Here is an 18,238-nt window from a genome sequence, read left to right as displayed (position 1 = left end):
TAGTAAAAACGTAATTTTATATAACAATATTACGACGTTACACATTGCACGCATATAAAAATAATATTTTAAATAATATTCTCAAAGCGTATTCTCGAAACATAATCGTGCGTATAATAATTGTGCTGAACTGTAATAATAGTCGAGCTTCGATTACGAAATATTGTTTAACGAGTTTAGCACAAATCGAACATCGAGCCTATAACGCGATATCATGAGGCGAGTACACACGGAGCAGAGAGAGTTCGTATATTGATTAAAGTCTGGGCGCCAGAGTGACGATTTGATAAATGGTAAAGACGACGTCGGCATATGAGAGTACACCAAGGCGTCCACTTACTGATCCGCGTGTCACCGAAATGGGGGGGAAAGGTTTGTCCATTAGGAGCAACGTATTACGCAGAAAAATAATGAATTAACGTCAATATATTTATCGGCGCCTCGCCAAAACATGATCATGTTAGTCTTGTATTCTGCGAGGGGATATTAAATGCGAAAGATACCGGATATCTATTGTGCGACAGACATTTCTATTGTTTATTTAACAACCCGCACTTTGCCGTATTACATTATATTATCATGCTATACATATCGTTAAAACATCGCAATTTCGATACGAAGTCGCAAGTCCGGCCCAGAAGCGATGCAATGTCACTTTATAAATATGCATTATTTCAGTTCTCCTGAACAGCTTTAATTTTCATCTTTCAGCACTCGTTCAACGTGTCGAAAAATCCTAATTTATGCACAAAACAACAGCCGCCGATCAACCGCGATTGGACGATCTGACACGCCGCAATTATAGTCGAGTAGAACGAATCTCTCGCTTTTTACCGCAGGCGAGTTTCGCGCGCGCGCGCGGTGAACCTTTTTTACTTTCCCCGATCGCGATCGCGAACGAGGAAGGAAGGAAGGTTCGTTCACCCTGCCGATTATGCGAATACGCAAACGCGGCTCGATAACGCAGTAACCTAGATTAATCGAGCTGCATAAATCAGCCGAGCCGTCGCGGCGCGACGCGGCGCGCTTCTTCGGTTGCAAATATATTTTTGCGCTATTTTTGCACAAACGCCTCTCTCGCTCCGATAAGCTCGTGCATAAACGCCAGCTTAACCATATATAAATCATACTTAACCTCTCCCCCTCTGACCCGCGTGTATGATGTAATATGATCGGCAGGTTATTCCGTCGGCGTTCAACGTATTAATTATAAATTGATCCTTACGCCGTATATACTTTCCTGGGGTAGAATTACGCCCGTTTAATTCTTTGGATTATGCGCCTGTACTGTATAGACGTGTATCAAAGGGTCAAAACAAGTTAGGTATAAAAAAGAGATACGTCAAACATTATATAGATCAATTGATCAATCGATTATGATATCGGCGTTTTGTTTCAAAAATGCTTAATTAAACGAGTGATATCCTGTTCTCCTCTGCACCTCGTGGGAAATATATAATGTATTTCGACGTTGTTGGGCTCCAGCGCGATTGTTAATTAAAATAGTTTACTGTTTTCCATCGCGAACGTGATGACTAATAAACGTCCGCACTCCTGGAGAATATTTCTGCAAAGTTCAACGAATGTACTCGATCGGAAATTTCTCATAATTAATATTATGTTAAAAATTATATTAACTATCAAAAGCATTTGCTTTTCCTCCGGCGATAGCAGAGATGTTAGAAAGATGTAGTAGTGACTTCACGTTTACGCGCGCTGTGTGCAGTAACTTTTTTCTCGTAACCGATTGCACTGTACCTGTTGCAGTCATTGCGCAACTTACTTTCATTGCCGTGCTTTCATCTCAGATTGCGATCTTCGCGATAACGCATCGCGAGAGATATTTCTCTACTTTCTGAAATTTATTATTAATTTCCAACTTTCAAACAAAGTTTCGTTCTCCCGTAAAAATTTAATTGCATGCGCTGAACCAGTTTCGAAAGGCTTTTGCAATCGCGAAGCTGCAAAGAAAAGAATAATATATTCCTCGTCCTCCGATTTAATCATTCCGTAATGCATCCGAAATACATCAAAGATCAAACCGGGACACTTTCGAGCGCCTGCTCCTTCTCCGCAATTAAATGTAAGCGTAATTACTAAATTAATTATCCGGCGCGTCGGACACAAATTTAATCGATCGCCCCGACGTGTCTCGATCGAGTTTTCTGGACTGCGAAGAAAAAGTGGAATCGATTGATTAACGCTCGCGCGTATACACGTGAGATAATGTAAGTGCGAGTGTTAATGAAAGTGCAGGGGGAGACGGGGGGGTAACCCTTGCGTATCTTTTATTGGCATGCAGAGAATTCGATCGATGCGACGTTCGTAGTTGCCTCGCTTTTAATCCGATTCCGATGGTAGCTGGAAACCGGTCGCCGCGCCGCGCCGTCCGAACGAGATGACGGATAAAAGCGATTAACCACTCGCGCGCGCGCGCTGCACCGGTTCGTTTTCCGCTCAGGCTGTTTTCCACGCGGCGTGAAATCGGAAAAGTGCCGGACGCCGATGCACGCACTCGCCTGTGGCTAATACATATTTACGCACTTCGTAAGCCTCGCACTTTCTACGAGATAGCAACCGCGCGCGAGTGGTCGCTGTTTGCAGCGAATTATTACCGCGACGCGACGCCCAGTGGAAAATACAACGCAAAGATGAGGGGCCATAAATTTGGAAATTTTATACCTTTGCAATTTGCAAGAGAGTTTACACATATTGATTTCGCTGAAACAAATTGCGAAAAGATTTTGGCTGTATTTAATTTGTTACAATTAATGTAACGATGCGATGCCCGCATGTAATATTTTCAAAGTTTTATAGCCTACAATTAATATCCTAATTTTTTTCGCGAGTAACTGGTCGACTTTGTATCTTCTCTTTTTTGTATGTAAAACGCCCGCGGTGAGATTTCTGATGCTCGTTCCTAAATTGACAGTTGATACGTCGCGCGAAACGAATAACACTCGCAATGGACCTCGCGTGTCGTAATTACCGCGGCAATTTGTCCGAGCTGCCGGCGGGCAGATTGATTTCCGCCAATGTCGATGACGGTTCAATCGGCGTTTTGCCAGCAACATTTGTGATTGTATGAAGACAATCCTGTTTGTGCCCTGGATTCTACGTTACCTACTTATCCGCGTCCATTCTTTAATGCACTTTTTTTGCATTTCTACGCATGCACAAAATGATATTATAAATGATATTATATTATATGTATTGCAGTCCCATTTACAAATCTGACATGGTTGATTACTTGCAGTTTCATGAATTTTCTTCTAGCAATAAGTTCAATTTTATTCCAACGCACGCCAGTTTGATTTCTTCTTTTATTTAGCCATTCGTCTAAAATTAACTTAAATTAATTATTAAGAAACGACGATGTATTTTTATGTTTGAAAAGGGCACAGAAATTTCTACGACATGAAGCCGCATAAAAATGGAAGATAATGAAAAAATAATAAAAGGGAAAAATATAAAGAAGGGGAATCCAAGGTTGAACTACGATTGCGTGTCTAAACGAGCTTTGTTTAATTAACTAATGAGCCTTGCCCTTCGCGACGTGACTTGCCTTTGGTTCGGCAGATGCACCCTTCGTTGCGTGTCAAGTTTTGTCGGGACACGTGGATGCGCCGGAATGGAAAATCGCCAGTTAAACACGAAATAATTATGGTAGGTAATTGAACCATTTGCATCTTTAACCCGCGGTCATTGCCGAGAGCATTACAATCTAAAGAAATATTAATAGATGACAAAAATTCTTAAATCAATATAAAGTAAAAGCTTTTATCACATTATTAATTAAAATTTCTATTAATTTATATTGTTACATTTTAATAATCTTTTTTATTATTTATTATAACGAAAAGTGTTAACAAATTTTAAAACTTTAAGTTAAATCATATAACGCACGTCAACATACACAGAAAGATAGAATAAAATTGTGAACATTAATGGTCAGTATATGCCTAATTGCTTAATTTTAGCGAGAATTAATTGCGAGGTCTTAATAATTAAAGAAATTATCACGAAAATGTGTGTCGAACGCCAATAAGAGAAGAGACATAATTAGCTAAACGTCAAGTAACAATTACTGCTACGCGACGTACAGCTGAAGGCGCAGCTGTACACAAGCGTATATATTGCAATTATTAGAACTGTACCGTCGTGCGACTTCGAACCGTAATGGCAGTCGTTTGGTCTGTCGGGTCTGTCGTAATAATGATCTAATCTTCTAATCTACCGTAAGCATTTTTCACAATACGTTAATTATTACTCTACTCTCTAGATAGAAAGAGAATAGCAAAGACATTAAACAGAAATATGAAGTACATTCTTGTTCTTATAAGGAAGGCAGTTATATTAAGAAAAGAGCATGAACGTATTTCATTATTTTCATGCATAACTATATCTTTCGCTGGAAATATCTTGGAGTAAATCTTGTAAGTAAAAGCTACGCCGTCCTGCCGTTTCCGCGATGTCTATCTCGGGCAGAAGGACGTTCTCGGATTAGAAGAAACAATTTCTCGGAGAGAATATATATTTAAACGTTGAAAGGGAGTCTTCTCTCTCCATGGTAACGAATATTGCGGAGACGCGGCACCAAGACGGGCGAGAGTGAATTCAACGGGCATTCGAGGAGGAGCCATCACGACAGCTCGAGCCGCGGCGAGATCCAAACAGGGGCATTAACGTAAATGTTGAATGGGGGAAACGAAACATTCGCTGTAACATTCGCAATCTCGAGGAAATCGACGGCGCCGTCGAGACGCTGAATTTTCTCGCGTACTTAATAAAATTTTGACAGGCGTGGATAACATGCCGTTGGATTAAATAAGAACATGATGAAAGAGCTAGGCACTGTTTTTTTTTCCAGCGAGAATTTATGAGACCTTATTAATTTAAGAGGAGAAACTATCGATCAAGTTTATGAACTACGAAACGAAGTGGTAATAGGCGATTTTCTTCAAGTTTTATAATATTTCCAGAACTGAATAATTTCATTGAATCCATTATTCTATAAAATCTTACTTCAGCATTTCACTTAATTTCACATAATTTACATATTTCATTCTCATATTATTTCTGGTATAAATGTATTTATTCCTATAATATTACGTATTATATTATGTATGTTCTCGATTAATAAGTAGCAAAATTGCTTAAAGCTTTATCGTTCAAAAAAGAAAGAATGCTGACATCAGACAAAGAAGAGCTCAAGTCTTTCTCTTCTTCTTGAATTTTAAATCAAGTCTCACATGAATACTTAATCGTTCCGCACTTCTCAGTGGAATAATCTCTTAAAGAATAAGTTATATTCTTTAATCAAAAAATGACTATTGAACCGTTTGTTTCGTAAAAAATATGGATCTTTATTTTGAATATTTTAACTGATACGCTCTTTAGACAAGATTCAGATAACGTCTACAAATACTTGAATATCTTTTGACAAAAATAGTAAAAGAAGTAGCACGGTGAAGTCATCAAGGCGTCATACAAAGGAAGCGAGAAGGAAAGAACGAAAGAAGAAGAGAAGACGGAAAGTCTCGGTGAATATTCAGTGAGCTGCACAAGGAAGCGGATGATGCGGGGGTGGCTTAAAGAGAGATGACATTAAATGGGAACATTAGTAGGATGTCAAACGAGGCAATGACATTCTCTGACTCGCCTATAATTTTCATGCCATCCGTTCTGGGTCTTATGAATTTATTTGTGATTTATTTTTACGCTCATCTCATTATATATTAAATGTTTTCTGCTCATCTATATCGTTCATTGGCGTCAGAAATATTTATGTGTAAATTTTAAGATATTCTGTCATCGCTCGAAATAAGAAGCGTTATTAATTATAAAATTATGTATATGCAAAATTAATTTAAAAAATCGTGTAATATAAAATCGGAATATAAAATCGATATTCAATTCATTAATAGATCCTATACTTACAATTTTAAATTAATTTATTATAATATATTAATTCTTTTATGTTATAAAGTATAAATATAAAAATTCTATAAGAAATAGCAAGTAATAAGAAGGATTATATTTCAAAATTAGTTTCATCAAACGCCTCTAGCAGCATCGCGTTCAATCGACGAGAATTATCATCGCGTTGAATACCCTATACGCGCTCGAATGAGATTGGAGACGTTTGACAGTCCGATATGATGATTTATGGGCGAGCGAGGAGGGTTGATGCGTCCGTCGACATTGATCCCGTTAACAACAACGGGTCGTTTCTATCCTACGAATTCCTGCAAATCGACAGAAGCCGTTAAAATGACATCCGGTTGCGCTCAGCACGACTGTGCGAGATGAAACAGCGGGTCGTTTCAATGGCGATCGCAAGCGACGTATAAAATTACGGAGCACCGAGACAGAATCGTGAATCTCCGTGGAATAATCGAGCGAACAAGATGGTTAGCTGGTGAGCGAAGCTGCTTATTAGAGATCTATAATTTCAGCATGAATTCCAAATGTCGAGCCATAGACGACGAAGGAAATTGTAAGGAAGCGCAATCCTTTGCATTCTTGAAGGAGAGTTCAATTAAAATTCGCTGTTATATTAATTTTGTTATCGGTATTCAGCAGGAATTTTATAACGTCGAGCAAGTAAAATAATTATAACGAAGATATCTTATAATAATGGCGATAAATATAAAGAGAAAAAGATATGGTGGAAAAACATTGCATAATGGACAAGAGATTTTAATGAATTGACTAACTTACTTAACCGACACACTTTGCCTACTTTTACGATCAGAGACTGCCATGCTATCTCATTATCTTCGCATAATTCAAGATAACCGTTTCCTATTCCTACCGCATTCTGGATTTAAGTTTTTTTTCCTTTTTTTTGTCGGTGATGCACTTTGCCAGCTTTGTGGCCATTGATACTCTCGACGAAGCCTCATAAATAATTAAATATTCCGCGCAGCACACCGCATAAATTACTCTTAGCGCGTTTAACGGATAATTAAGTCTTTCTGCGCGAATAAATTACTTGTCGCGCTTGAATTCGAGTTACCGAGTAGAGGCTGGAAAACCTGGAAAATATATCGTTTAAAATTCATTCAATTAATTAATTAATAACGAGATATAAAATAAATTCTACTGCGGATTAAAAAAAAAATGGAGAAATTTCGCAGCAAATTTTGCAACAATCATTTTTAGGTATTGATAAACGGTGCAAATTGAATTTTTATAGAGGCGAGCGTTAAAAGCGCGAGTTAACGGCCGGCAGTTAACATATAGCGCGGCCGCGGAATGCGCAGCGGTTTCATACGGCCGTCCGAGAGAGGAAACGTTGAAACGCGTGCACGAGTAATAAAACCCCCGGGCTGTGCCCGAGGTAAAACCAGCGAAAAGGAACCGTGAATGGCTGGTAATGCATTAAACATTCCTATATACCTCGTTTCCCGACGGTGCGGCGTCGTTCACTTTGTCGACGATTCGTACCACTAGCCCGCGCCGGTGCCCGTGCCCGTGCCCGACGCCTTATTGATATTCTCTCCCTAACGACGGTCAAAACTCTGGCAAATATAGATTGAGATCCGATTACGCTAACGCACGCATTACCATTAATTTAACGACGTTACGTGGCCGGCTTCGTTCCGTCGTATCACTTCGCGAAGTCGCACGCGATACGCTCGTGCCGATTGTATATGTATCTTCGCAACAATCGGAATTAAAATTCCACGTTGCAATTAAAATGATTCAATACGGTCGGTGATGCCGGTGGAACTCGCCCGATAACTAAATCTTCGCTGAAACTTCGTTTCCCGACCAATTTCGAACTTGAAGGAAGGTTCCCTCTCGGATTTTAGACAGCAGGAAAATCTGTTCCAACGCTAATTTCTCAGATTTTGCGTGAAACCGCGCGACAATGCAATCACATCACGACAGATCCTTCGGGTTTTCCATCGCGAGCGAACGGTCGTTAGGATTTCGCACCCTTCGACGACGCTTTACGATCGTCTGCGCGATCTCGTCTCTTCGATTCGCCGCGCCGCGCCGCGCCGCGCCGCGCCGGTGCTACCGTAATCGTATAATGTTGCGCTTTACGGGCGCTTTATTGTGCGCGCGTGACTTCGCGTCGATTCGCCGTGATTTAAGGATGGCACTCGCGAGAGAATATTGCCAGTGGATCCCGGCCGTCTAGACTCGGTGTTGCTCACCCACAGGATGCACGGGCTTGCAATATCGGTTTAACGATGGCAAGGTGGAGCGGAAGAATGTTCTCTTCGAGCTTGCGAAAGCACCGTCCACGATGCAGACTATTGCAGACCATAAAGAACGACGAGCGAAATTTCGTATTTGAAATCCGCGCGATGCATCTGCTTGCCTCAGGTTGATGAAATTTTTATTTTTGTTCAACATATAAAATAATTGTTCTCTGATGGATAAACGAAATATTTGGATAAAACTGCGAACGCGAATATTTTTTTTTATAGAAAGATGGACCTCACAATATTAGTAAACAAATCGCAAAAATAGGAAAGACATCGTAGTTTCGCAGCGCGGATTGAAGCGACGCCCGTCTGGCGTGCTATTTTAATGCGGGAGATGATCGATTAAGTATTCCACGTGCGGCAAGGCGCGTGGCCGTAAGTAATTGAATACACGTCTCAGGATTTTTCACGCATCGCGAAACCCGAGCATCACGCCCTGAAAATACCGTAACGAGAATTCCGATGGCTTGGGGTAGGGATTTGTTTCATCGTGTGCTTTACGATCTACCGACCGTCAGCAGCTCTCAAATCGAGAGACAAGAATATTTCTTGAGAAACAAGAACGTCGCAATTTACAAACTTCTGAAACTTTTGAACATATAACTCCAATTTTTATTCATAATTAACTTTTCAGCAAATTTATTTCATAATAGGTATATTTATAATTCCTTGATAGAAAATATATCTAATTTCTTATTTTAGTAAATTAAAGTTTAATTTTATATAATAACATTATAAATCCTTTTTTTGTGGCATGTACACCAGAGAAATAGGTCAGTTTTCACAGATATTTTTATTAAATTGCAAATTTACGAAGATAAATTATTCGGTGAAAAAACGGAGTTAATTAAAAATTTTATACAAATTCTGAATATATAAATCGCGAGAATCGCAGCTTAGCGTATTAGTGTAAGCTCTCAAATGTTTAATATACAAAAACGGCTGATGAACACCTCTATCGTACAATGTGTGAAATACTATAAGGCCGTACGCGTGTCACGCTTAGGGACCGACAGTTTCCAGATGAATCATTAGCCGGGGAGGCAAAAATAATAATCCCGCACCTTTACGATAAATTCGCCGCATTATATATAACTCTCGATCTTTGCATCGCGCAACAACAATATATATCACCGTATCGATTGTCCGCCCCCAGGTTCTGCATCGAGCGAGTCGAGTCGAGAGCTCGCAGGCGGCAGCAACGATGGAGAGATGAAGAGATGAAGAGAGATCGCTGTGGCCATCGCACGCACGCTCTTTCGAGAATCTTCCGGCGCGAGCCGGCTCAGCCGGCCCGCCCGTTCCTCCGCTTATAATCGCGTTTCGCGCAGTTATACTCGTATGCGTGATGAGTGGGCGAGGCGAGGGTAAGGTATATGAGAACAGAGACCGAGAGGGAGAATCGTGACTGTAACGGCGTGTATAATGGGAGGGCAATATTCATAACGATCACTATGAGGTGCATAAAGCAGAATATTCATAAATATCTGATATAAAAGTCAAACAAAATATGTATACACGTTTTATTTAATATCGTGGTTATATTTGTGTATAAATGCAAGATATTACAGAGAATATTCAGTTCGCGTGAGCTCAAATTATTTTCCAAATGAACAATCGGATAAATGTTATTATCGGAAATGGAAATACCTCAAAGGAACGTATTTTGGATCATATGGACGATCAAAGTCGACCGCAAATTAATTTCCAACCGCTCGAGAAAGCAGCAGTTAATCGACCAAAAGAGGCGGCATAGAGTTGAGCCGTAGTGGCCGCCTAAATCGGAAATAAATGGCCGAAATAAATTTTTGCGACAAGAAGATATGTATCGCGTCTCGTTAGCCGACTCGCCGATCGATCTTTGTCACGCGATTAATGTCTCGACGCGACGGAGCGAAATCCGCGTAGGGGCCGCGCAGGAGAGAGCCGCGCAGGAAGCGCCTGAAAAATTCACGCACCACGGGAGACGGCCGCTTCCTGCCTTCGCGAAATCGAGGAAGAACGAACGATAGAACTAGAACGCGCGTGTATCCGGGGCGACGAGATCGCGAGAGGAGCTGCCGATCGATTGAGAGGGAACGCGTCAGCGAGATTCCATCATTTCTACTTGACGGGGCGAGGAAAATCGGGCGTGGAGAGAAGAAAAACGGCGGAAAATCGGGGAAAAATCATCAAGGCAGACCGGACGGCCTCGAGTGGTCGACACACGTCGTTCAAAGCGACTTTTTTGCCCCACGCACTCGGGGAAACATCTCGAGTCTGGCACGTGTTAAGATCGCCGACAGATCGAGTGACTTTTGTAGGTGAAAAGCGAGGTCGATAAACTCGTGCGCGAGCGAGTGGTATACGTGAGCTTACCTTCGAGATTCGCCATGGAGAATCTGTAGCTGTCGATCCTCGGCGTGTTGATGTCCGAGTTAAAGGGCCTGAGGGTCGCCGAGCTCACATTGTCAAGACCCTGCAACACGAAAGATAGCAAACACGTTAGCTTTACTCCCATTGCAATCGAGGAATGTGGGCTTGCTGTAACGTGTTAAGCAAACAAGGGCAACGACCTGTCGCAGCCATCTGTCTTCTCAAAGGATTCCTGAGTTGATAGAGAAGATTAAAAGTCTCATATTTCTATCCAAACGATTTAATAAATTTAATAGTAAATGTAAGATAGTATATATAAGACTGCACAAATATTGAAAAAATAATATTATAATAATTACACAATTATTGTAAATGATATTTTTCTAGATAAATTATGAATATGTATAAGAAAACTTTTAGAAATATGCTATCTCTTCTTCTCTTACGATCAACACCGATTTTGATTTCTTTTAACACGTACAAACTTCGTGTGTGGATTAGATAAAGCAGATATGCCAATATATTCTTGAATATCTGGTTGCCAGCCACGAAAAACGTGGTGTCACGTAACGCAAAAAGGTAATATTCAAATCAAATCCGCACCGAGAAGTAACTCCGGTATTTCTTCGACCTTAGAAATCCAAGTCGATCCGTAATCCGTTCGAAATCCTTTTACGTTTCCAATCCCCGATTGCGGATGAGATTTGTAAAATTGGAAGCACCCACAACGAAACTTCGTATAATACGTGCAATTTTCTCCGTTCTCCCACAGAATAAAATAGTTGAGCTATACTACTAATTATAAAAAAATACATTGTTTGCATATTATAGAGAAATTAAGTTCTCGTACAAAACCATCGAATTTGTTTAATTTTCGTAGAACAACGGAGGAAAAAATGAATTTTATATGATTGTACCCAATCAATAGACTTCATAAAGGTTTTCCCAATTCGTTTTAGATCGCATCGTATAAAGTATTCAATTTTTGTTTAATTTTTATTAGTTTTAATATGCTGCGAAATTATTTTACTATACAAATAACAGAAACGTTAGTATAACATATTAAAATGTTAGTATAATCAATTTCGTAGATTTGATTTTTTTTTATGTATGGACATTGACTTGCAACCTATTTTTCATCGATATCGAGTAACATACAGAACATTTTCCATTACAGAAAACATCCGTGATATGTTCTGGTTTTCACTGTAGATCATCAGAAGATTAATCGAGAAAGAAGAGAAGAGAGACGCGATGTAATCTGTTTCGAAATTAGTCCCTGCCAATCGATAATTAATCTTAAGAAACTGGCTGCTCGGAATGTAAATTATTGATATCCTCGGCGCGATAATGTGCCTGCAATGAATTTTTTAAACAATAATAGTGAAATTAGTTGATTACACCAATTATGTAATAATATGTTATACGTCTGTCCGGCAATTTTTATATATGCATATGTATTTAAACACCTAACATAAATATTCCGCATTTTAATAAAAATAAAAGAACAGCGTTTATTCTCAAACGTGTTGTTACGGAAAATGTCCCACTTTTATATAATCTTTTAGTACTTTTATTAGGAGTATCTCTCTTATTAGAGGCAGAAACTTTATTTTTAACAGCAGCTTCCGTAAGATAAAAATAAGTAGCCTTTGTGTTATCGTTAAGTCGGTGATACGAAGTTGATTAAGCCTCTTCCTTTCAACATTTTGCGCGATAAAATCATGCCAGCGACGAGCGGAGAACGTTGCTCCTCAACTTCTGAGGATAGCATCAACGAATAAGGTACCTTCTATAATCGTGCGCGCGTGCGTGCTTTTACATGGGCAACCTGACTGGCACGCATCGATAACCCTAGAGAGGTACGGGTTATGGTGAACGACCTGGTGGTCACTACTGGGTCACTGAAGTTTAATGCGCGAACTAGGTAGCCCGATACAATGTAAATAGACCGCGCACGACCACCTTGATGTCAAAAGGAAACTGGCGCGCCGTAAATTGTCTAGAAGGATTTATAAACAGCGGCGATATAGAAGCGTGAATGCACAAGTACTCATTGTTCTCTGAGCGTTGCGAAATTATAGTTAGCAGTCCGGGAGTTCATCTAGGTATAGATGTCCCTGAAGCTACGTGCGTGTTCGTCGCATATTTCAGTTATAGAATATTTGTTCCAATATGTGTGACCGCAGAGATATATTATTCGCGATATTATATTATTGCAAATTACACGCGCAGTGCCACACGACCACAACTGCGGTTTGCAACAGCATTGTATTTGACGTAATTCATAAAATATAGAGATGCACTGAGAGAGCGAGAGGGAAAAGAGAGACACTCTTTGGGTTAAATTTTCCAAATTATTAATCACGATCGTTTGTTACTGATATACACGCAAACTTCACAAAGCTTTCTTTATGAGAAACAGTTATAAAATAATTACAAAGAGAAACTTTTTAATGTATTTCGTCAAAAAATTGCATTACTATATTTCCGATGCGATCTCTCTCGAACTTCCAAATTTTTTACCGCATTCACGCACGGTCCGCGTTCGCTGGATGCTTCCTATCCGATACTCGTATACCGTATCGGCGATGAACTCGGTGTGGGTGTGGTGAACGACCCGTTAACCATCATTCGGCCGACCGACGCAACAATTAGATCCGCACGGATAATGCCGGCTCTTCCTGTAACGCGAAACCCCGCGGACGTTACGCCCGTGTCTCGTTTCGTGCGTATATATTCCCATATTCCGTATTATCAGCATAGTTGCATTAAACCCCGGAATACCGAGCTCGACGTGAAAGCTATATTTGGTAGATTTTAACCGTAACATTTTATCGCGCCCTTATCTTAAGGCTCATTGACCTTTATTCCAACCTTCTTCCGACATAGATAAAATTGTATACATGTAAATGTATTATAATAGCAATAAATTTGAGTTTCCTGATACAAAATATTATCTGACGTATTATTATAGTGTTGTAAATGTCAGAAATAAGAAAAGTTTTAACGAGGTGTGCAATTAAAGAATTTCGTCGAATATATAATAGAAAAATCCACGAAGAACGTGAAAGAGGATCACACGGAAGGTTAAGACATTTTTCGAATGCTTGAAATATTTCGTTTTCTAAGCATCGATTTCAATTTATCGCAAAATTATTCAGCGGGAATAGGTGAGCAGAACGAGGCGTCGTTTAACTTCAGTGAAACTTCAGCCAGGATCCTTCGGGAGCTTTTATTGCCGCACAGCGGTTTGCATATAGCCAAGTGTGTAAATTCCGTGGGACGCACGTTGTTCGCATATTTCGGTGCGTACTCACATCTTCCTGAGCCTTATGGCTCTTCCATCGAAATAGCCTGTCCATTTGGCAGGTGGCGGAAGCTCAACGATTCCCTCAAACTTCGCGGAAGATCACTCGGCTCCCATCTCGCGCGACTTCATCGACACCCGGATGTCGCACGTGGACGGCTTCATTAACACTCGACATATTTCGATTCTGGACGGATCGAAACGCCCGAACGTATATACCGTCCTGCGGTCACCCTCTTTCAACGCTCTAAGAAATTAGCATGTGTTTCCAAGGGCAACAAGATAACAGCGCTATTATACCTAAACTGCCAAAAAAATCGAAGACGATGTTGCTAACACCGCACCGTTTGCAATAAAAAATAAAAAAAAATAAAAAATAAAAAATAAAACTGATTCAAGTGCCTCATTATTTTTTAATCTATTAATAATGGCACTCATAATTTTCCATCGCTTTCGTGAATTTTTTCATAACAGACTTCTTCCGGTACATAAATATATAGACGTCTGAAATAGTAAAAAATATCTTTCTTCTGTTTCTTTTTTATGTTAGAGAATTTTCTTGCAGCCAAAAGCAATCGCGGCGGGATCGATTAATATATAAGTTTTGTGAAAAAAATCGCCTTTGAGCTACAATCTAAACCATACTGTCTACAGTTGCTATTATAGCTATAGTCGCTGCTGCAGTATTAATTAGATCGCAACGCACAGATTGAGGGGAACGGACGGTTGGGAACGCGCGGACGGACGCGGTATCGCGGCTGTCGTTGTGATACGAGCACTGGATGCTGATCCGCGAGGGATTCAACGTGGAGGCCGGTCGGTCCACATCCCACTCGCCCTCCCAATTCCCTCCGTCGCATAGAGGACGGCGCCGAGGACCTCTCTTTCTCTCTCTCTCTCTCTCTTTCTCGTTCTCGTTCTAGTTCTCTCAATTCCTGGCACCAGAAGCGCCTGCGCGTCTATCGATTCCGTCGGTTCCCGCAGGAACACCGGACGCAACGCCTATCGTTCTAGTCAGGATACTAAAGTGTCCTTGGTCAGCGATCCCTTTGCCGTAGATCGTGGAACTTTTTCTTAATCGACTCGAGAGATAGCTTTCCGAGAGCTCTGAATTGCAAAAGTTCTTCAAAAATTCATAGAGATATGAAACTTTCGATGAGAGTAAAGCTACTTCCGGTTTGTCGAAAAACAAAATGTGGAATAATATGAGCTTTAAATAATCTTTGATTTTGTCAAGCTATCAGTATAATGAAAACAATATTGTTATTAATTTTAGGTTATTTCTAAATGACACACAAGTTCTAGATTTATTTTATATTATACCTTAAATAAAAGAAAATAAAAAGCTCTCGTCATTTAAATCATATTATTCTAAAGGAATTAAATTCTTGAAATAAATTCATTAATTTCGTTCATTCATGAATATTATTATTAGATTAAATATATGTATAATCAATTGGGCAAAAAAAAAGGTTTTTTTATAGCTGTTAATTTATGTTTAAAACTCCATTAATATTGACTTTTAAATTTACAATTTTTAAATTATATATTAAGAATTCAATTTTCTCACCCTTCAAAAATTGCTGTAATCCTCTGATCTATTAAATAATACATGTTTTAGTATCATAGCCAATGTATTTTATCTGCTATTTTATCTTGGCGCGTCGGTGAACAAGCCGGTCGTCTTGTTTGCAACCACGATTGCGTGCATTCGCAGCCCCTGCAGCAATCGCGTTACAAGAATAAGGTATGGGACTCCGAGTTAATCCCCGCCGAGCTTGGATCGAGAGGGATGATGACATGTCGAACGAGGCGATTCGACAGTCAATCAAATGCAGCTTTGCCAATTAATACGATTAATAATACATATGATAACACGTCACATACACATATTTATTATTAAAATATGCGCTATACTTTTACATAATGTATATTTTTCTAAATTTTATACTGCGCGATAAATTGCAACTTCCTAATTAATTTTTTGATGAAAGAACAACGTTTTTACTATCGATCAATTATTGATGAACTTCCGATTTTATTGTATAATTTGCATAATTATGAGTTGCATGCTTATGCATGTATAATTTTAATTTTTTTTATATGTTGGAAAACACTTTTGCTTTATTCTCTTTTGCTTTCCCGCATTATAAAACAATTTAATTGTCTCTAACAATACAGCAAGGTTTGATTTTAAAAGAATGGTCGCATTGTGGAGACCGCATCTGCATGCATGCAGGCATATACATGTACTCGATAAATGCGTTCATGGAGGTGTACGAACTCTCTCGCGTTGATCGCCAACGTGCAATCCGATTCTTCCACCCCGAAAAACACCGCTCGTCTCGCGAACATTTAACAGAACAAATCGCTTAAACTCGCGTGGCAAATTCGACGAAATCAACACAACATAAAATCGCTATTAAACTTCACGTTTATTAAATCTTTGAACGAAGTTAAAATTTGCTTATTGTTAGTTGAAAAGTTTGCGGAGCTTGCAAAGTTCGCGACTTTTCGCGTAATTTCGCAAAGTGGCTGAGAACGCGGTGGCGCGTATTCTGGTCTAGAAATCCCAGAAACGTGGCAGAAGCAGAGGATGCAAAGGGAAAGGGTAATTATAGACTCGTTGCCGAGGCCGGCGCGGCGGTGCTCCCTACGGGACTCTCACACTCTTCGTTTTGCGAGCGACGAGAAAAACGAGTTCGATTCGAAACCGAGGCCGCATGTATCTTCCTCGCGCCTTTAATGCTAAATGTAGCTCTGATTTTTCCCGCATTGAAATCGAAATAATTCAAGGAGAAACTTTATTTTACCGTTTCTTTAAATATCTTTTAAATATAGGAAATGAAAAGGTTCTTTTTTTATCTTCGAATCGAATAAAAAGGATCTCATATCTTGCGACGGCGTGAAATAACATTTTTAATTTGTACGCTATTGAATACCTAAAATATTATCATTTAACAATATTTTATTTTAAAAATTAAAATGTATATTTCGAAAATCTCATAAATGTGCGCAAAGTCCGATTTAAAAGCAATACTGAATCTCATATCACATTTGTTAACCGCTGTCTAAGAGCAATTCATATATTGAATACATAATACAATAACTTTAGCACAGAAGCCGGCGTTAAACGGTTCGAGTGTACCTCGCGATCCAGGAAATCATTTTGTCGAACGTCGTTCTTCGACAGAGAAATATTCACCACGTCCAAGGGACGTCGTTGACCGACTACGAGACACGTTGAAGGATAAATATGCGTCGCGACGACGCACTTATGTGCTACCTCCCATCACGTGTTTGCATATCCGGTACGAAGATGCGTTCGCGGATCTACAGGACATCTCAAAGCTATACTTGCGTAAATTTTTATCCAACAATTTTTATAATGGATTCGAGATTGAATAATCAGTTTACGTTTGTTCGAATTTGCGAGCAACCCTAATATTAATCTATCTCCTATATACCGTAGAATTTAAAAATGATTGAAGAGAAAGACAATACATTTTTTTTTTCATGTTCCCGAGTCACGCATCGCATTGCTTTTAGCTCATCCATCATAATGAGGCTTTATTGATTTCTTCAAATTAGTATTAAGTTCAGAATTGAAATCCAACGCGGCGAAAACGGATCGTCCTGTACAACGATGTGTGCACACATATGCATGCACATACACACACGCGTGTATTGATGGAGAAAACCGATCGTTATTTACTGGTCTCTCGCACAATGCGCGATGCACTAGAGACATGCACGTGCAATGCACGGACGATGTCATCGCGCCTCCTCGATGATAAGATGTTACTCACGGCGCTTTTCAGCGCGCGTGGTCCTCCGCGCGGACGAGCGTGAAATCTCGACAGACATCGCGAACAATACTCGCGTAACATATAGCGATGCCGTTCTCTCCGAGACGCCCGCCGCCGCGGGAAATAAGCATTGGAAGAAATTCCGAGGTCATCTGTACGTGGAAAAAAAGAAAGAAAGAAAAGAACCGGTCGTCCCCCCTCCATGCTAAAGAGCGAAAACAAATTTCTTTCATTAAAAATGATAACAAAAGCAACCAAATTATTCGCGATGCTACGATTTAAGGGGATCCTGCAGTGATATTATAGACGAACTTCCTCGATGTCGATAATGTCAACCTTTCTAATTTTGTTTTCCCTATATCTGTCTGTCTAATGAAATGACATCTGTTCTTTTTTCGATTGCTCGCCATCTCTCGCAAGATCCAACAACTACTGTTGCTGCACTTCTTGTCATTCTGCATCCGTATTTGCATTACTGAAATAATTGTTCGATGGATCTTTTTTTGTACGCATTGAATCTTATTTCTACTTGCACGATA

General features: G+C 39.8%; 1 protein-coding gene and 1 long non-coding RNA gene across 9 annotated transcripts in view; one reads left to right on the top strand and one right to left on the bottom strand.

Moving 5' to 3' along the window:
- Window positions 1-18,238, bottom strand: part of LOC143897549 (uncharacterized) — a 141,617-nt gene that overhangs the window by 16,721 nt on the left and 106,658 nt on the right. For 6 of the 8 annotated variants that reach the window (XM_077406343.1, XM_077406337.1, XM_077406338.1 and 3 more), the window contains one exon: window positions 10,584-10,683. In XM_077406343.1, coding sequence (XP_077262469.1) covers window positions 10,584-10,683 — 100 coding nt within the window. Of the gene's footprint in view, window positions 1-10,583; window positions 10,684-13,900; window positions 14,363-14,535; window positions 14,661-18,238 lie in introns of those variants that run through there. The other 2 variants (XM_077406345.1, XM_077406344.1) reach the window with 2 other exon arrangements.
- The window catches only part of LOC143897552 (uncharacterized), a 75,967-nt gene that overhangs the window by 39,761 nt on the left and 17,968 nt on the right, over window positions 1-18,238 (top strand). The gene's annotated exons all lie outside the window — the stretch shown is intronic.

The sequence above is a fragment of the Temnothorax americanus genome, unplaced genomic scaffold, assembly GCF_048541705.1.
Source record: "Temnothorax americanus isolate GAGA-0224 unplaced genomic scaffold, ASM4854170v1 Scaffold20, whole genome shotgun sequence".
NCBI lineage: Eukaryota > Metazoa > Arthropoda > Insecta > Hymenoptera > Formicidae > Temnothorax > Temnothorax americanus.
Note: the sequence above shows the minus strand (reverse complement) of the source record. Positions and strands in the feature narration are given on the sequence as shown.